Source organism: Chlorocebus sabaeus, chromosome 16 (genome assembly GCF_047675955.1).
Source record: "Chlorocebus sabaeus isolate Y175 chromosome 16, mChlSab1.0.hap1, whole genome shotgun sequence".
Classification (NCBI taxonomy): domain Eukaryota; kingdom Metazoa; phylum Chordata; class Mammalia; order Primates; family Cercopithecidae; genus Chlorocebus; species Chlorocebus sabaeus.
This window is the reverse complement of record NC_132919.1, coordinates 7692004-7711731: the sequence shown is the minus strand read 5'-3', so window position 1 is coordinate 7711731 and position 19728 is coordinate 7692004. Positions and strand designations below refer to the sequence as shown.

Genomic DNA, 19728 nt, shown 5'->3' with positions numbered 1-19728 from the left:
TGGAATGCGGCTCTAGGATTAGGCACCCCCCATCCCGAGGAGCGGACCAGAGCCCTGGACATTCCACAGGCGCCTCCGGGGAGGGGCTCGCCCTCGCCAGGGTCTGTGCAGTCCTCCCCATCAATCACGGTCTTGAGCCCTCCCGGTACTCTCCCTGCTATCACCAGCCGTTAGTGAAACAGGATTTTTTTTCTCCTTTTATTTTTAATATTAATATTCTCACACAAAAATCACCGAAAATAGGGGTAGGATTGGGAAGACCCCTCTGCCCCTGGGGCAGAGAGACAGTGCAGTGCGAGGGTGCGGGACTGTAAACCCCCCACCCCTCCGCAGCCCCAGCGTGGAGAAAAAACCAACAAAACGAAAATAAAGCCCCAGAGAAACTCACCCCGGGGTGTCCCTGCCCCAGTGAGGCCCTGGCCCTGGGTTGTTTCACACTTAAAAAGGGGGTGGGGGTGAAGGTCTGTGTTTTTAAAGTTGGCCGGGGCTGGGAAGGACGGGGTTCCTTTTCCTCATAGTTCTTTCTTTAAAACCTTTAAATTTTTTTTATTTTATTTTATTTTTTTTACAAAATACCATTTCAGTTCCCACTTCTTCCCCTACAGTACAGGAGTTGCTCACCCTCAGGTGGGGTTGGGGTCGGGTCGGGAGTGGGGGGACTGGTCCGAGAAAGTGCAGGACGTAGGGGAGGGGAGCGGGTTTGAGCACCATGAGAACCCGGCTGGAGCCGCGGGCGGACGGGCGGAGACGGTCGGGCCGGGCCCGGACACACACTGGGGCGCGGGGAGAGCCCGGCGACGGGCTGTCCCTGGAGGGGCGGGCAGAATGGCTTGGGGGTGTGGGAGGTCGGGTTTTCCCAAAAATGAATAAATAGAGGTGAGTGGGACTGTTATAAATTAAAAACCAAAAACAAAAAAAGAACAAAAAATACAAATCATAACCAAGTGAATAAAGAGACATGTACAGGGATCACAGCTAGCATTGGAAGTAAAAAAGGAGGTTCGGGGGAGGGGTAAAGCCCATAGAAAGAATCTCATTAAAAACCTCGGCTGCCGTAACGTCTATGTACATACACGAGCCGCGTGCATCTGCGCCGGGCGGGCGGGCGGCTGGCAGGGTGAGGGAACCCGTATGTGACCCCCGCCGCCGCCGGAGCCTGGTCCTTGTGTCTGTTGCTAAAAAGGCCAAAGTCGGTGAGGGGAGGCGCTGGTGGGCGAGGGGCTGCCAGCCCCCTCCCCCGTCTCCCATTTTTTTTCCTTTTTCCTCATATTTGCTAAAAAAAAAAAAAAAAAAAAATTGTTTTTCTTAATAAATTAAGTGAGGGGAGCTGCCAATGGGGTGGAAGGGCTGGGCCCGACCCCCTTCCCGGCCACAGGCGGGACCTAGGTCCAGCCCAGGCATGTGCTGGTGGCCCCGCGGCGCCCTGCGCGGGCAGGCAGGCGGGCGGGCGGGGCGTCCGGCCTCATCGCGACGTGCTGGCTGGGGCCTGGGGGGAGAAAGCCGGCGGAGGCTCAGGGAAAGGCGCGGCCGGGCTCCCAAAGCCCGTCCCTGCAGCCTGCCCCAGTGCCCTCCTCCGCTGCCCGTGCGCCCGCCGGGCCCTCACCAGCGTGAAGGCGTCGTAGGCCTGAGCCAGCTCCTCCGTGCGGTACTGCTCCAACACCACCACGCCCTGCAGGCCTGCGCTGCGGCGCCGGGCACAGCCCTCGCAGTGTACCAGGTACGTGTTGCGGCTGCCATTCTCACTTGTCACGAACAGGATGTTAAACACCTCCACCTGGGGCAGGGAGGAGGGAAGTCAGGGGGAGGGAGGGCCACTGTGGACACTCAGGGGGAGCGGGGGAGCAGGGGAGCAGGAGAGCCGGCCCACTCACATCGCACTCGTTGCAATAGTAGGCTGGCTCGTCCTTGACCCGGCCCTGGTAAGCGATTTTCTTCCCTGCCCGCACCAGGCTCTCGCGCTGTACCTGGCAGTGCTTCATGGACTGCAGCAGACAGAACCTGGGGAGCAGTGGGGTTGTGTTGAGACCACCAGCAGGGAGGAAGCCTGGTGCAGGGCTGGAGCAGGGGCAGAGGGGTGGACAGCCCCAGGGCCCTCCCCTAGAGACCTCCCTGCTTCATGTCTGGGTCACATCCTCTGTCCTGGGCATCTGTTATAGGTGAAATTTCCTGTGGTTTTTGTCTATTTGGACCACTAGGAAAGGTCATGACAACAGGGACCTAGTTAGCCTCCCCAGGACAGTAACACTCGGGGGCACAGGCAGAAAAGGATGGAGAGAGGTAAGAATGGGGTGGAGTCAGACAGGAAGAACAAGAACAGGGACCGGTCAGTGGAGGTGGGCTCCCACCCAAATAGGGTCCTCACTTGATCATCTTGAACAAATCGGGGTCGCTGATTTTGACCGTGCGAGCCACGTTCCATGACACGTGAATCATGGGCACGATGGATTTGACATTCTTCACCTCATTCCACTCGTATCGTTCCAGGGCCAGCTGGTACTGATAGGCTGCGGGCCAGAGGCGATCACAATAGGACTCTCAAACAGCCCCCAGACACATAGGCCCAAGACCCTTCCCTTACTGCTGGCGGCTCTCCAAGCCCCAGCCTCCCAGGCCTTGCGGCTGAGGCCCCACACCATGCCAACACCTGCCCCACCCTCTCACCGGTGAGGGGCCCCACGTTCCAGGCAATGTTGTTGCACCAGCCGGTGGCCTGCACCCAGTGCACAGTCCCCGCATTAATCCACACGAGGTCTCCGGGACGCTGCACGAAGCGGTACACAGGGATATTGGATGCATAGAGATCATCCAGGATTGGCCACCAGGAACCCGTCAAGTAATCCACGCCGTGCCTGCGGGGTGGCCACAAGTCAGGTGGGAACTGGGGACCGAGGGCGGGGACGCGGCAGGCTGACTTGCGCAGGACGGCACGCACCGATCACAGAAAGCGCTGATGGTCTCCCAGTAGTGCTCGTGCACCGCGAACCACTCGCAGTCGCCTGGACCAATGTTGATGTTGACGGAGCAGAAGTTGTTATTCTCCTGGTGGCCTGCAGGGGTCGACAAAGAACAGCATGGCTGGCCAGGTCGGAGCTGCGATCCCCGACAGCCCCGCCCTCTGCCCTCATTGGCTGACAGCTGAGCGCCCAGCCCCTCCTGTCGCGCTTCCCGCAGCGGCGCGCACAGGCTTGGAGCGCACCTGGCGTTCGGCTGCCGGGCACTTTCATGTACAGCTGCACCGTGTTCATGCCCAGGATGGTGTGGCCCACGTGGCTCAGCATGTTGCCCGTGGATGTTACCCGCATGAAGGCGGGCAGCTTCAGCAGCTCCTGCAGCTGGGGCTTCCACCTGCGGCGTGAAAGTGCGACAAGAGAGAAGCTATACCCCGCCCCCGCCACGAGGTCCCGGCAGCACTCCTGGCCCAGCTTCCCTGGCCTCAGCCCCACTGACCGCTTGGCATCAGATAGGTCGATGTTGGTGCCAAACTTGATGATGTGATGGTTCTTCGGGTCTGGTGTGCTGCTGCTGGGGCGAAGAGCATAGGTTGGTGGAGACCAGAGGGAGGGGAAGGAAGCAGAAAGGGAAGGGGCACACCTGTACGGTACCTAGGAGGGGTTCCTGTGGTGCTGTCCGGCTCCTCTGACTCCTCATCCTCACTCTCCTTCTCCTCCTGCTCAGCCAGAGGGTAGGCAGACCTGGGTCAGACACCTTTCGAGAGCCCTCCCACCGCAGCCCCGTCCCAGGACCTGCCTCTGCCACATTGTCGTCTCACCTGCAGAGACTCCTGGAAGGATGAGGCCTGGTACTGTGCATACTTGGCAATGGTGGTGTGGGAACGGGAGCTCTCACAGGGCCAGATCTGCCGAGTGCCTGTCAGATCCCAGTTCTCATCTGAGGGCTGCTGCACCTGGGTGCGAACTTCCACGGTGTGCTCGCCACTCGCTTCCACCAGGGTCTTGGTGGAGAAGAGGCCCAAGTCTGGAAAGGAGGGCCAAGCAAGGGTGTTGGGGCAGAGGCAGAGGATAAGGACCAAGGACCCAACCGACCCTTTCCCTTCCTACTCCTCTGGGCTCTGACAGGGTGGTCATACGCTTAGTAGAGCTCAGTCCAGGAGAAATAGGCAGGAACCCTAGCCCCACAGGAAGCTGGGCGTGCTGGCCTCTATCTGCATCCTCACCAGCCCTCTTTCTCCTGCAGCTGCTCAAGGGCTCAGCCCCTCAACCAGTGTTCCCAGGTGTGCGCGTGGCCATGTGCACCGCACCTGACACATAGTAGGTGCTCAATGGCAGCTTCTTTTTTTCCCCATTTGGAGTCTTTCTAGTCAAAACAGCAGCTTCTTTGAGCTACCATTGGATCCAATTAAAGATTCAGTCAAGTGAAAGCCTGAAATGTGCTTCAAATAACTCAGAGTGGGGAAGGGAGGGCATACAGGTATAAAGGAGACAAGATTGACCTTTGTATTTCTATACAGCTTCCTCTAATTTTGTATGTGTTTGAAATTTTGCGCAACAAAAGACTGAGAGCGAGCCCCAAAATCACAGGTCTTCAGGGTTTTTCTAAAATCTGTGTTCTTCTCATCCTTAATCACAAAAAATTCAGAAATGACTCATCAGGCCCTGACTATGGCCCCCTCCCCCTTGCCAAATGCCGGAGACAGATGGGAGAAGAGTCCAATACCAGTTGACCCATCACTCAGTGGACTCCTCATAGCCACTGTCCTGACTCTTCAAGTGTGGGATTTCTCAGAGGGTCCTACATGCCCCAGACCCGTGCAGCTCTCCCTGACACTTTCTGCCCCCCATACTCACTGAGCCGCAGGGAGCCCGCCAGGCCCCGGATCACTGTGATGGGATTTCGAGGGTCTGTACAGAACTGCAGCAGGACAGGTGAGAAGGCATCCCGTTTGCTCTCCAGCTGAGACATGACCAGGAGAGCTGGGGTCAGAGCCCTGGCCCAGGCTCAGAGCACCCCAGCAGTCCCCAACACTGTCTTAGAACCCTCTGGCAGGGGTGGTTCTGAGGCCAAGTGGCACACATACATAGATGCTGGGAGTAGGGGGATTGAGTTTTTCCCGGGGCAGCTTCTCCTCAGTGTTGATCTTCGGTTTCACAGACTGGGCAGGGGAAAGGTAGGACTCTCGAAACTTCCCTTTCACCTTGGCATTCCTGTGGGAGGACAGTGGAATGAAGACACAAACATCAGGGTGATGGGGGAAGAGAGCCTGTCCCTGGGCCACATGGGCAGCCAACTCACTTGCTGGCGCGCACAACATCAGCAGCACAGTGGCTGATGGTGAGGTCTGCCATGCGCAGCCGCCGCTCTTCAACCTCAGAGGCGATAAAGGTCTCCTTGTCACCACTCTCTACCTTGATGAGCCGGATCTTCAGCTCCTTGGGGGGCCCCTCACTAAGTGAGCGCAGCTTCAGCATGTCAGCCCGGCTGACGCCCGGTGGCCCTGGAGCTTCCTCCCGAGCCTTCTTTCCAGGGACGGAGGCTGACGGGGGTGTGGGCTGGGCAGAAGGTGCAGGAGCTGGTGGAGGGGCTGGAGCTGTGGGTGGCTTGACCTTGGAGGCCCCACCAAGATCGGGCCGGGACTTCTCGCGCCCCTGGATCTCCTCACTCTGCAGGTCCAGGTTCCCCAGCACCCGGCGGCTCTTTTCTTTGGGGGCCTTGGTCTTGGCCTTTGCCCTGCCCTCACGGGGCCGCCGACCCACACTGTCTTTACAGGCCCGCCTGTGCCGCCGGTGCTCCTTCTGGTGCTCCTTCTGTCGCCGCTTACAGCTGCCTGTCACCACCGCTGCCACCACCCCGCCACCCTCCTCCTTGGCCTGTGCAGGGGGCAGCAGTCGCTCAGTCCCACTGTCCGCTGGCTCTGCTGTGTCCACTGGGTCGGCTGGGTCAGCGGCACTCCGGCCCACCCGCTCCACAAGGGTCTCGCAAGCCCGGCTGATCTCTTCTAGCACCTCAGACTCAGAGCGAGCAGGGGGCAGAGGCAGGGGTGGGGGCGGCTGGGTGGGGGTCGTGGGGCCCGGGACTGGCTCTTCGCCCGCCCTGCGCTCCCGGGCCCAGGGCCCGCCTGAGGTAGAGAACTGAGATGACGAGGAAGCAGAGGGCTGTGGGGAGCCCTGGGCGCTAGGGGCCACTGAGGTGGGCGGTGGGGCGGTAGCACCTGATGGGGGGCCAGGGGAATACTGAGTGGTGGGCAAGGGCCCAGGCCGGGTGGAAACAGCTGCTCCAGTCCCCCGATAACAGTACTTTTGTCCCTCCAGCACGGAGGCCAAGGATTTGAGCAGGCTGGCCGGGTTGGCGGGTGGTGGTGGTGGTGGCTGTGCCTGAGGGGGTGGAGGGAACTTGGCTAGAGGCGGTGGTGGTGGTAGGGCTGGTGGTGGCTTCTTCTCCTGTTCCTGGGTGGCCGTGGTGGTGGTGGTGGTGGTGGTGGTGACGGCGGCAGCAGGAGCAGTAGTGGTGGGGGCTGTGTCGGTGGGGAAAGGAGGCTGCAGAGATGCAAAGGGCTCCTTCAGCGGGGGCGGGGGGGCCACGCCTGCTTCGTGTTGTTGCTGTTCCTCTTCCTTGCGAATGGATTCATCCAGCATCTTCATGATGTTGGCCAGCCCATCAGGTAGGATCTTGAATTCGGCTGGCTCCTCAAACTGGTCCTCCAGCGGAGTAGGGGGAAAATCAAAGAGTCGCGGGCCTCGGGCAGGCAGCTCCCCAACCCCGGGCGGCACAGGCTGGGGGGCTTTACTCAGGGGGCCTGGGGGTGGCCCCGGCCCCACCTCGGGGGTCTTTGGGAAGGAGACCCTGGGCCGGGGGCTCTCCGGGCGCCTGAAGCTTCCTGAGGTATTTTGGTGGCAGGAGGAAGGAGGGGCTGGAGGCAGGGCAAGAGTCAGGGGTACAAGAGGTGGGTCCTGGGGGTTCTGTGCTGGGCTGGGAGGCCGGGGAAGGGAGTCTATACTTCTGGCCAGATAGGGTGGTGGGGGAAAGGACACAGGCCCAGCAGGGCTGCTGCTCTGGCTGCCATTGTTGCTGTTGCTACTGCTGGTGGTTGGGGCTGGGGGAGTGGGAGGGGTGTGAGAATCCTGAGTGCCCACAGAAAAGCGGGAGGCTGGAGGCCCCAAGAAGCCCTCGCGATGGGGGAGGGGTGGTGGGGCAGGGCGGGGGGGTCCCTCAGTCCCAAAGAAGAGCTCCTCTAAGATCTCTCCATCCTCTCGGGCTGCCCGGCAGGCCGGACCCTTCAACCAGGCAGGGGGTGGTGGGGGGCGTAAGAGGCGGGGACAGGGGGGTGGAGGGGGTGAGGAAGGTCCAGGTGGCAGGGATAGGTGGGGAGTGGCAGCGGGAGCCCCCAAGAACGGTTTCCGACTGCTGTGCGCCGAGGGCCCCAGGCGGCCCTGGTGGGAGACCTCCAGCACGGGAGTTTGGTAATGGTCAGCGCCGGGCTGCAAGCGTAGAAGCGGGTGGTCAGAGCATTGCTCGGGCCACCTCAAGACAAGCTCCACCCATGCCCCCCTTCACCCGCAGTTGTCACTCACAATGCCTGGGTTTGGCTCCACGCCCCGGAGACCGGTGTTGCTGCTGCTGCTACTGCTGCTGGTGGTGGTGCCGGGGAGGCCAGGGGGCCGGGAAGGGGCGTAAGGCACGCAGGCGGTGGTTGCTGCTGGTGAAACGCTGGAGTCCATCCGCGACCTCTGAACTCTGCTCTCTCTAAGGTCACTTCCGGGGGGACGGGTGGCAGGCAGGCAGCCATGGCTCTCTGCTCCTGGGGGGCGGGGTCCCGGGCCTAGGGGAGCAGCCGGGACCAGCCGGTGGCCAGGGGGATGCGTGGTGTACGCTGGAGCTGGGTATGGATATGGGTGAGGCAGCGAGTGCCGCTGCTCCTATAGGAGATAAACGGGGATGTAGGATGAGGAATAGAGAGCATGGGACTTGCAGGTGAGAGGTGAAAGGCAACGGGCAGGGGCTCACCTGACGCTCTGGGGGTGCTGAACCCTTGCGCTCTGGACCCCAGGCATCTCCATGCAGGGTACTCCACAGCCCTGGCTTGGTTAGCTGAAATGGGGGACTGGTGGCCAGACCAGGCAGGGGTGGTGGTGGCGGTGGTGGTGGTGGTGGTAATGGTGGTGGAGGCAGTGGCAGTCCTGGGGGAAGGCCAGTCTAGGAGAGAAGAGAGTGTGAGAATCCCGTTCCTTGCCCAAGTCCTGCCTACTTACTGCCTGCTGGCCCGCCTATACCCACACCTGTTCAGAGCTGCAGCCTCTCCTTCGCTTGCCTCCAGGGCTGAGGCCCTCCTCCCCTGAGGGGCCTGCGAGTGCTGCAGGAGGCACAGGCTGCACCACTGGGGCTTCAGCAGCTCGCTTCACTGGGGGACCTCCCCGCTTGGCTCCATAGTTCCGCTTGTGCTGAGAACAAAAAGAGAGAAGAGAAAATGGCACGGGTGCAGGCACAGCCTGGCCTTCCTCCCTAACCCATCCAGTGCCAGCCTCACCTCAAGGTGTAGCAAGTTCCACACTTGCTCCAGTGGGGGCAGAACCTTGGCTCGGTGCTGGCAGGAGCCAGTGTGAAAGTTCCAGAGCTGGGCCTGGGGGTGGGGGGACACAGGGCAGGGACACATGTCAGGCGGGGCACTGAGCCAGAAGGCACAATTGTACAATCCTGTCCCCCATGCCCTGCCTCCTCCTACCTGCTGCAGTCGGCCAATGCGGGGTCCCAGCTCAGCGAAGCTTCCTCCGTATCGAAGGGCGCTGTGGTAGCAGCGTGTGGCCTCCTCACTGTCGTGCTCTGACTCGTACAGTTGCCCAAGCTGTTCCCAAAGCCCTGGCTGGGCTGGCTCCCGGAGCAGTGCCTGCACACAGCCATGCAGGGATTCCAGCTTCCCATGGAGGGGTCTTGGAGTGGGTGCCCTACAGAGCAGAAGGGGTGGGGGTGTGGGTTGGGTTTGGGCTTGAGGGGACTCTTTCAAGGCCCCAGCCTTACCTCCCACCCCAGAACCTTCAAATATCCACTCACCCTGGAGCATAATATGGTTTGTTGGGGTGCCCAGAACTACTGCCATGTGAAGGGGGTAGGGGAGCAGGAAGCGGGGGCTGCCCAATGCTGGCTGAGCATCTGGAGAGAGAAGGAGTCTGTTATGTACAGCAAGAAGGAGCAATCTTGTCCTACCTAGGCACGAGGGGGCTGATGCAAAGAAACCCACAGAATGACAGGAACCCAGGGAGAATGGCACAGATTGAGGGGTACAGAAATGGAAAGAGGTGTGCCTGGAGACAGAGGGCCCCAAGTTCTCACCTGCCTCCAGGCAGCCATGCGCTACGAGGAGGGGGATGAGGCGGGCAGGAGCTCCAGGCCCCAGCACAGCTCAGGCCCCCAAGGGCAAAGGCTTCCCGTGCAGCGCGGGCCCCTGGAGGGTCCACTGCCCGATGCATCCAGCCTGAGTTGGGGATAAGAAATTATGCTCTTACTGGAGGCAAAACCAGAGCTGCCAGTGTACATCCAGCCAGCTCAGTCCCAGATTTTCCCTTACCAGGTCAGCAGTGGCCCCAGGAGCCCTGGAGATTGGGCACGGCCCCCTGCCCCAGTTCTCTGGGACGATGGTCCGGCTCCAGCCGCTTTGATAAGAGTGCCCGCTACCCCCAGATGGCTTCCTGGGTCCTTTCACAGCCAATTCTACAGAGAGGAGGAAAAGGAGTGAGACGAGCTGGCCAGCACATAGCCAAGGCCCAGGGGCTGGGATGGGTGGACTGTGGCATCCACCAATCTGTCATTTGTGTAAAGGGCCTGGCCTTAGCTTTCCCCAAAGGGAGGCCCACCCAGCCCAACCAGTCCCTAGAAGCCCAGGAGTGTGGCTGGGAGCCGGGACGTGTATGGCAGGGAACCAAAAGGCCGGTCAGAGGGACGGGGTGGCTGCGCTGCTAGGATTCCAGTCCGGAGTCACCCGGCCGACCCGCAACGCAGCGGCCGCTTACCCGGCCTCCGTGGGAGCGTCCTCACACCGCGTCGGCAAGCTCCAGAGATCTGGCCAATCACAGGACTTCCTCTCTCCCCAGAAAGCCAATCATCACCCGTGTCTCCGCCTCAGTAACAGCCTGGCCGGAACCAATGGGAGCGAGGTGAGCCCGGCAGCGGTGGCCGGGGGAGGAGGGGCGCCGGAGCCGGTCAGACGGGCTCAGCCCGGGGTGACCCCGATGTGACCCCGCGGCTCCCACCTTGGGTCCCCATCTAGGATCTGACACTCCGGCCGTCAGGGCCAGAAGGCAGCCAGGACAAGACGCATGCGAATGAGGCCGGTGAGTCGCACGCCCCGGCCGGCGTGGGGGCTGGCGCTACCCGCAAGCCTCACGCACCCAGAGCCGCCGGTGGCCACGGCCAGGCCGCTCGAGTAGCCCCGCGCCCGGCCACCGCAAGACCGACGGACGGCAGACGGATGCAGAACGCAAAAAAGACGTCCCTCCCCTTCCTCACTTCACCTCGCCCAGTGACAGACCTCCCTACCCCGAGCGCCCCTGATAACTGCTTAGGACTGGCCAGCCACAGCGACTTCCACGGCACCCAAACCCGTCCACGCCGCTATCAGGGCGCTCCACCCCCAACGCCTGACCCCGACCCAAACCTTGGTCAAGCCCTCAGTCTCATACCCAGTTGCTCCAGGTCCTCTACTTCCCCTGGCTTTCTGGGTCTTCAATACCGACCGACCCCCAAAATCAGACCCCCTTTTAGTCCCCCAACTTCCGAGAAGTCGAGCACCGCGGTCCCGAGTGGCCCCTCTCTCGTGGCTCGCGTATCCTCTCTGCCCTTCCCCGCCGGGGCCACGCGGTTCCCCACGGCCCACGTGGCCCCCGCCCCCCAAGGGAGGGGGGGATTTCGGGGGTTGCCCGTGACGTGGCTACTTGCGCAGCGGAAGCGGTGTGTGTAAAATGTACGGGGGGGGGGTCCTGAGGGAGGGATGAGGGCGGGGCCCCACAGGCAGTGACATCACTCTTGTCCCACTCTCACCGCCCACTCCCTTAAAGAACCCAGAACCCGTTTCACTTCCTCCTTCAGGCCCCCCCCCCCACCCCTTCGCTTTGGTGCCGACTGGACCCCCGACTGGCACAGCGCTCCCCTCTCCTGGGCACCTTCCCTTTAGTCCCAGCTCTTCCTTCTTGCCCCTCTAAGCCCAGGAGCTGCGACCCCGCGCCTCCTCCGCGCCTACCCAGCGTCCCCGCAGGTAGGGAGCCGGCTCGGCTCCCGGGATCGGTCCATTGAGAGTCTAGAGTACAAAGAGCAGCGAGAGGCGAGTGTCGAGTACAAAGCGGCGGGGGCGGGGCCAGTGCTCCAGCTGGAGCGAGCGCCGGGCAGGAAGCCGGGGGAGAGTGCGCGACGAAGGGTTGGGGGTGGCTGGAAAGTTCGCCTTCGTTGAGAGAAGTCTGCGCTGTGGGGAAATTTCCACCCAGCCCACAAGGGCAGACGGGTTTCTGGTGAAAAGAGCCTTCCTTCCCGAAGGGGTAAGGTCATTTGTTTGCATGGAAGCTCTTGGACCCTACAGGTCCCTGCGTGCCACTCTGCCGCCGAGCCCTTGTGGGCGCTTGGGCCCCGCGGACCCTGTCCGCGGTTCACGTGGTATTACTGTCAGAACTCTCTCCTCACTAGAGACAGCATCCTTTCCATCAGTAACCAAGCCAGGTACAGCGCTGAACTGTGGTCAAGTATGGCACTCCCAGACCGCCCCCACCCGAGTACCGAGGCAGGGGCGGGGAGGAGACCCAAGGACCAGACGTGGTGGGGGAGCCGGGGAACCAGACAACAGAGGAGCAGATGCCTGCTTGGGAAGTGGTCCCAAGAGCGCCGCCAGTTACCAGGAAAGGCAGCTTCCCCTTCGGCGATGATGACACTTCCCCTCTGCCACTTCCCCTTTCCCACGGGGAACTGACTCAGCTTTCCCTAAGTGAGTGAGTGCTGTCCCTCCAGCTCCCTGCTCTTCCACCTTTATCCACAAAGCCCCACGCCAGCACCCAAGAATACAAAGCCCTCACTTGAAAACAAAACTTCCTGTACACTAAACACACACTCATTCTGGCCAGCAACCTCGGATCCTTGTCCGCACCCGGGACACAGGCGCTGGACTCCTCACTCGCCCCACTGTACAAAGCCCTCCCTCGGGCTCTGATTCAGGTTTGGGGTGGGGGAGCGTGAGTCACCCAGAAAACCTTCCCCTCTTCCCACTGACTCAGCCCCCGCCTCCCTGAACACACACAGACACACAGTCAGAGGCAGACACAACTCAGCCCACACACCGGCTCACCACCGGTCCCGCGGAATTTCCCCTCTCGTCTTCCCCCACGATGGCCCCTCCCCGTGCGGGGCAGCCCCGACGCGGCGCTTGCACCTGTTCCCCAGCCGCCGCCGGCTCGCGCTCCACTCTCACCTCCACTCTCGCTCTGGGTCAAGAATAACCCTCCCTGACTCCCGGTGTCCATACTAACCAAGGGGAGGGGACCACGGACAGGCACAAAGACTGACACCCACAGACTCCTCGGAGACAGGCGAGAGGTAGACGCACGCGGCCAGAGCCAGGCTGGGAGGTTGATATACTTCTGAGGCACACATTCCAGCCTCTCCCGACCCGACCCACAACCTTGAGAGCCAGCGGCTCTGAAAGGGTTAATTCCGCTCCCGCCGAGGCCACACCCCCTCCATCCGGGCACTCCCGGCAAAGCCCAGCTCCGCCCCCTCCATCCGGGCCCTGGACTCGGGACTTTAACCGACCCCCTACACCCCCGCCCCCGCTGGAGCCCCAAGAGAGAAATACTCCATCAATCACACCCACTTAACTCTCTCTGGGCTTGAGCCGAGGAGCCCCTCCGCGCAGCGCCGCAGCCGCGCGGGACGCGTGGTAAGAGGCCTGAAGTGCGCACGCAAACTCACGTGACGGCCAGAGACAAGAGCCCACAAATAGTGTTTTACCGAGCCGACAATCAGCGGGCATGCTGCGCGCGCGCCGAGGTGGGGCGGTCCAGGACATTGGTCGCAACCCGCTCCCTGCCCGTTCTCAGCACGCCTGGTGGAAGCGAGGGGTTACAGGCTCGCTTCTTACCTGGGGGAGGGGGAGGCGGAGGGGAGGGCCGCCGGCTGAGGCTCCGCTGTGACTCAGCCACCCGGGCAGGCCGCCCGCCCGGGATTCCCTTCCCCAGCCTTCCCCTGGCTGCCGGCCCCTCCCCGCCCCCCACCGAGGAGTGACGGTGCCGGCCCCGGCCCGCTATGTGTCACTGCAGGCCTTGTGTCTGCCTCTGACTGGGCGCTGTGTTCACCAGTCTGTCTGACACGGTCGGCTGTGCGTGGGTCCCGGTGTCTGTCTCCGTGTGCACCTGCATATCTGCTCATCTTGTCTCCCTCTGTGCCTGTGTCTGACGCGTTCCTGTCATTATCCCTGTCTACATGACTCCGCGGGGCTGTCTCTGTCTGTGTGTCTGCCTAGCTCCTGTCTCGGTCTTTTGTCTGGGTCTGCCTCTGCATCACTAGCGTGATCACGTGTGTCTCCGCACATGCCCTTCTGTGTTTGCGTTCATGTTACTGAACAGAGTCGGGGCGACACTGGCATAGGCCCACCCTGCTGACTCCTTGCTACACTCCTCTGGATTCTGACGTCTCGCTGGATCAGTGATCACTCTGAGTCAATAATTTGGAGGTCTGTCTGCCTTCAGTCAAGTTCTGCCTCATCCCTCGACATCCCTGCTTATCCTCACAGCTCCCTGTGGCTCCCACTGTGGTAGTGGTCATTGCTAGCATTTCGTGAATATTTGTTACATACCAGGCACTGTATTATTTTACAAGCATTTCTTTTACTCCTCCCCAAAACCTGACATAGAGGGTACTCTGATTACCCCCATTTTACACATGAGGAAATTGAGACCCGGAGAGGCTAGGTGACTTGACCAAAGTCATTCTGCAAGTGAAGAATGAAAGAGCTAGGCTTCTTTCCAGAACCACATTCTTACCATGCTTATATACTGCCTCTGTCCTACTCTCCCTCAGTTTTATCCTCACAGGCCATCTCCTGGGGCCAACCTTCCCCTCAGCTTTACCCATGTTACCATCCCCAATGTCTCACATCTTCTAGAGAAGGTAGGAGGCTGTGCAGCAAATCTCAGAAGTCATAGGTTCTTGGTAATGAAGCTCATTCAGTTAACATTATTCAACACAAATCCACCATGCACCCCAATGTGCAAAACATCATGCAAAATAGTGAGAGACACATAGAAGAAAACAGTCCCACTCAAGAAATCCCATATGTAATGAGGAAGACCACCACACAGAGAACATAAGCCCCTGGCTTAGGGATTATCTCCCCTTTTCTCCTACAAAGGAATGAGAAAGCAGGGCCTCAGGCAGAGAACTGACAGGAGAGAGGGAAGCAGAAGAGTAAGACTTAGGTATGGGGGCAAATGCTGTAGTGCAGTGGGGAGAGAATGGGAGTGAAAGAGATCTGGAAGGAAAGGTGAAATGCCAAGACTGCTGTGGCTGGCAGTGATCTCCAGTATCTCCCCAAATAAATTCTGAACACTCTCCAAAACCAGGGTGTTCAACAACTCCTATAAGGATAAAGCCCTTTCCCTACCAAGAAAAAATTCCTCCAGGGTAGCTCATATCCACTTTTCAGCTTGCAAACTCCATCTTCATTCAATAAGCAACTGAGTTGTAGCACTAGGGAGATAGTGGGGGAAAGATTTTTTGGTAGTAGTGGAGAGGCTGGTGAAGTACAGGGCTGAACCATTTATAGGAGATAGAAGGGAGGTCCATAAACCAGGAGGGCTGAACCACTCAAGCACAACATGGTGGGGTGCTTAGAATTGGACAGGACCATTCTGAAGAGTGGGCATGACCCAGATCATATGAAGCATCTCCAACCATGCGGTGCAGAGTTAGACTGCTGGGGAGAGACGGCCACTCAGACAGGACTTACCAGATGGAGTTTGCTGTGCCCTGTCTCATTGGAACCAGCACCCCAGCAGTGGGGTACAACAGACCACAGTGGGTGGGGTGGGCAGTGCTACGGGGCTGGCATGTTGCCCTGGGGGGAACCTAAAAGAAAAAAGTCAGTTAGAGGTGGGGGTCTCCCAGGCTGGAGAATTTCCCTGGGCTCCCTGCCCCCCTCATTGAGGAGAAACCTGGCTCTGGTGGTCAGATACGATGGGAGAATCTGTTTCCATGGCAACCAGAAAAAGCCATCCCCAAAGTGGTCATCCAATCTTCCCCTTTGGGAAGCAGGCTGGATCAGTTGGGAAGGGGCCATGATATGGCATCTAAGTCTACAGTAGACCCCCAACCCGTGATCCCTCTTCTGACAAGACCTTCCTGCTGAGACTCCCTAGCCCCAGAGTGGCCCCAGCTGCCCTGACATCTGCACCCAAGTCAGCCTGAGTTCCAGCACTAGGGCATGCAGACCCTCAGACCCTCTTCCTTCAGCTCTGTGTCCTCTCCAACCTTATGAAGACACCAGTCAACCCCACCCTCTGGACTCTGCCCCCTCATCTTCCCCCAGGCGGGTGCAGGCAGGTCTTGGCTAGTAGCACAGGTAGCCAGACTAGATGAACGGGCCTAACAGGGAGGGGCCATCCTCCCCTGCAAGAACTCTGAGTCTGGGCCTGAGCCTGGAAGTAGCCTCTGCTGCAAGCCTCCCCTCCCTGCCAACCCCAAGGCAATATCCTGTTTCCCCATCACCTCCTTCCTCTTATGTGGCCTAAGAAGGTGATAGAGGCCCACTCCCTTCCCAGCCCTCATAGACAAGAAGCTAGGTCTTTTAGCGTAGGTCCAAGGCCAAGAATCAGGTGTCCATCAGGGGTCAGAGCTAAGTCGGCCCTCCCCTCAGACTTGCTCCTCAGGGACCTATGTTTTCTGCTCCCTTAATCATAGCTCTCTGCCCTTATGGACCCAAACACTTGGGGTCCCAATCTAATCTCTATATTCCCTAGCCTTCCAGCCCCCATCCTTCCCCTTGCCCCAGAGACTCAGACCTCGAGCCCCCAGTCTCCATGATGCAACGTTCAGCAAGCTTCTGTGGCTGCTGATGACATTGCCCCCAGGGAGGTGCTAGTTCTGACCCACGAAGGCCCCCTCACTGGGCCAGGGTAGTGGTCAGCTGTAGGTGGGAGAGGTCAGGCAGGCAAGGCCCTACTGCTGGGGAAGGGAGCTTGAGGCTAGAACTCTCCAGGACAGGGAGGCTCACAACCTGGGAGCAAGGAGTGTGTATATGTAATGTGTGGCATCTGTGTTCTGCGGCTGTGCTGGGGGAGGGACTCTGGAAGGGCTAGAGAGCAGAGTGGGCAGACTTTAGGTCAGACCAAGAGGAGGAATGAGGGGGCAGCTTAGGGGGTCAGAGGGGTGTGTGAGGGGTGTCTGGACAACAAAGTGGGGGAGGGGCTAACAGCCATTTAAAGGGCCAGCCCCAAAGCTTTAATCCCTCACCAGCCCTGGCCCCAAGCCGGAGGCTGTAATTCATCTGTCCAACAGCTGGGGTGTGTGTTTGTGTGTGTGTGTGTATGTGTGAGGGGGGCATGTGGACGGGAAGGGGGAGCTGGGCTGGGGGAGGGGCTGGGGCTTTCTTGTGCACAGAGCCAAACAACAAAAGGAGAAGCTGAAGTGCCAGCTCCAAAGTGCCCAGGCCAGACCCCTGCCCTGCAGACCAGCCGGTGACCCCTACCTGGTGGCCGACAGACTCCATAGTTTGGACTCAAGGATTCTTGGCCAAGGAGTCGGTAGAGCCAAAGGTGAGGCCCTGGGAAAAAGCCCAGGCTGTGTACCCCCCAGGCAGGCTGTCACCCCTCATTGCACCTTCCCAGCCGCAGCACTGTCCCAGACCTGGCAGGCCCAGCAACAGACTCAGCCTCAAATGCCCTGCTCACCAGCCAAGCCTCCCCAGACATGGCCTGCCGGCTCCCCCTCCCGCCGGCGCAGGGTGGCAGTGGCCACACCGAGGCTGTCCCTTTAAATCATTACCACCCCTGATTGTGTGGACGAACCAAGGGCCCTGCCCCCCAGGCAGGCGGCTTGCCACCTCCCCCCCCACGAGTCCCCAGAAATGTGAGGGCCATTTAAAGGGACAACAGAGAGGCAGCCAGGTCTCTAACTGCCCCCCCACCCCCACCCTACACACACTCACAACCCCTTTCCCCAGCGACACACAGCCCCTTGCCCCTCCAGGGGGCCCCCTAAATTCCGGTTCTCTCCCCACCCCTAGAGACTGCTAGAAGGAGAAAGGGGGCCAGAGTTGGGGAGGCGGGGAACTGGGGGGGAGCAAGAGAAGGCAGGGACTCCCTCCTCCCCGAGAGCCCCAGGGGACAGGTCAGAAGGGAAGCAAGAGCCCAAAGCAGCAGCCAGACAGAGCCCCAAAAGGTGCCCTGGGCAGACCTAGGACGCACAGGCTGTCGGGCGAGAAGGGAATCAGGCTGCACGAGACGCCGGCGCGGCCAGCGGGCGACAAGCCCAAGTGGGGGCGATGGAACAAGGAAGGCCAGGGAAAAGAGGCAAGGCCGGGGGAAAACGGGGAGACGGAAAGGGGAAAAGGGGTCATCCGGGAAGGTGTGGAGGAAAATCAGAGAGGGGAGGGCGAGCCAGGCCGGGGTTACCTGCTGGGTGTCTGTCCCCCGGCGGTGCCCCCGGAGTCCGGGTAGGGAGGGGGGGAAGCAGCAGGGGGGGGAGTGGGGGCTGGGGGGGCGGGGGAGACGGTCCCTCCTCTGCCTCCTGGGCCTGCCCCGGCGCTTGCAGCCTCTGCCTCCCTCCCTCCTCCTCCCCGTCCCTGAGTCCCGGAGTCAAACAAAGAACTGTAGCAGGCTCTCCCCAACCCCCTCCCTCCTCCTCCTCCTCCTCCTCCACCTCCTCCTCCCCTCCCTCCCTCCCCACCAGCAGGCTCCCTCCTCCTCCCTTCCGGTCTCTTCCTTTAACTACCCGCCCCCCCCCCCCCCGCAGCCCCCAGCACTAGTCTCTCTCCACCCACCCACCCCAACCTTTTACACACCCCTCAGCCTAGCCCTGTCCCCACTAGAAAAACTGTGGAGTCCCTTTGCAAAATGAAAGGCTCCAGAGATCAACATGGGAGGGGACTGGGGTCTTGCTTCAAAATCAAGAACCACAATACAATTATTTTATTTTCAAGGCCCACGGAATAGTCTTAGCTATTTCTTCTCCAAAAGGGGAAAATATAATCCTAAAGAAAGCAATACAAATCTGCCTAAAGCCTTCATCAAATAAAATGCACAAAGCAGTTGAAGCTAATCCCCAGCCCCCTAACCCCAATCTCCAAATTAACACAAACTATCCACTCCCCCTTAACAAACTCCTAGGGTTCCTGCTGATTTGGAGCAGACCCACAGCAATAATAATAAACTAATAACTAACACCATTTAATAATAAAAGCATTTCATAACAACAAGCACTCATTCTGTGTTCATTCTGTGCCAGGCACTGTGCTAAGTGATTTGCAAAGATTATCTCATTTTTTTCCTCCCAGCGGCCTTCAAGGTAGGTGTTGATATTTAAATTTTCAAGATTAACATACGAGGCTCAGAGAGGTTCCGACCTTTCCAAGTCCTAGTAGGCACTAAGTGACAGAGCTGGAATTAGAATCCAGGTCTGACAGTCCAAGCTCTAAGGTACATAAAAGCACAAACCGAGTTACTCCAATACCATCACCAACCCTAGCACTTAATAGAGAAGAACCACCATAGCGATCAACTGAGTCCCCCTCCACCAAGTGAGAGGCTACAAACCGATTCACCTACATACACACAATAAAGACCGTGACTCTTCAGCCTAATACTGTTTCTTGACCCTTTTCCTTTCATTGTTTGCTGATGGGGGTGTGCCATTAAGGGGACGTCAGGGATAAGCTGGTGTGTACCCCATACTACACACAACTCTTCCGTCTTTCAGCCACTCCCACTTCAAATCAATCTGGGGAAGGGGGCAATAGGACACTTGGCCCTGCAGCAGGTGGTAAAGTAAAAAGACGGCTAGGTAGCTTTTTCTATGGGGGCGGAGCCTTAGAGGGGAAGCTCTTCGATGCCAATCTAGGGAAAAGTGACCCAAGGCTCCCTCAGCCCAGCCAAGGGGCAAAGTCTTTCAGCCACACCACACCCGTGCCCCTCCCCCTCACAAAACTCCAGGCCGGGGTTTCCCACCTGCAGGATGCTAAGACCAAGGGAAGGGATAGGGGAAAGAGATGGCACGGGACTGGAACTGGACTCGGGGCAGAGGTGGGAGGGAATAGAAGGGGGAGGAAGCCTCATTGCCTGGCAACCATCCCGGGGCACGTGCACTGGTGACATCATCCCAGGCCACCTCTAACACAGACCTTTGACCCCTACGGGGCGGAGTGGGTGTGCTCGCTAAGCTTCCTGGAAACACCCTTAGGAATTCTGGGAACCCAAAAAGGAGACATAAGAAGAAACCCAGGCGTCCTTATCTCTTTTACCCCTAATACGACTCCAATCCCAGGGACTCAGGCCTCTTGCCTGTCTCCTCCTCTCCGCCTGCAGCCCTGACCTCCCAACCCACATTTCTGACGGGAGTCGGCCCGACACGCCCCTCGGAGATACTGTGCCTTCTCTCTCCTGGGCGAGATCTCGGTGGGGGCCGGCAGGCGGGGACGGGGGCACCGGGTCCCGCGGGGCTCCGTCTTCCATCTGCAGGATCCCCCGTGCCCCAGCCGGCCGCCAGCCGGAATCTGTCTGGGTCCCCAACTCTCCCGCCCCTCCCCGCGCTGTT

General features: G+C 59.7%; 1 protein-coding gene across 2 annotated transcripts; it reads right to left on the bottom strand.

Annotated features, from left to right (window-relative positions):
• Nucleotides 1–174: 174 nt before the first annotated feature.
• On the bottom strand, nt 175–9623 carry KDM6B (lysine demethylase 6B). Of its 2 annotated transcripts, XM_073004675.1 has the most exons (21): nt 9515–9623; nt 9280–9421; nt 9001–9099; nt 8675–8894; nt 8480–8572; nt 8232–8393; nt 7960–8148; nt 7527–7871; nt 5251–7433; nt 5036–5162; nt 4806–4911; nt 3770–3975; nt 3603–3667; nt 3448–3519; nt 3197–3345; nt 2933–3047; nt 2662–2849; nt 2363–2504; nt 1872–1998; nt 1604–1774; nt 175–1486 (listed from the first exon to the last, which is right to left on the bottom strand). In XM_073004675.1, the coding sequence occupies exons 2-21, from the start codon at nt 9414–9416 to the stop codon at nt 1463–1465; spliced, it is 4920 nt and encodes a 1639-aa protein (XP_072860776.1). In that variant the 5' UTR covers nt 9417–9421; nt 9515–9623; the 3' UTR covers nt 175–1462. The 2 variants fall into 2 exon arrangements, with proteins under 2 accessions (XP_072860776.1, XP_008008389.3); XM_008010198.3 differs by having other exon boundaries at nt 175–1774.
• Nucleotides 9624–19728: the final 10105 nt, after the last annotated feature.

What these genes read in the sequence shown, in the direction of transcription:
- KDM6B (XM_008010198.3), bottom strand. Translation starts at nt 9,416, where the DNA reads ATGCATCGGGCAGTGGACCCTCCAGGGGCCCGCGCTGCACGGGAAGCC. An exon ending in CAGCACCCCCAGAGCGTCAG is followed by an intron (nt 7,872 to 7,959) that starts GTGAGCCCCTGC and finishes TATCTCCTATAG; the next exon opens with GAGCAGCGGCACTCGCTGCC. An exon ending in ATCAGCGCTTTCTGTGATCG is followed by an intron (nt 2,850 to 2,932) that starts GTGCGTGCCGTC and finishes GCCACCCCGCAG; the next exon opens with GCACGGCGTGGATTACTTGA.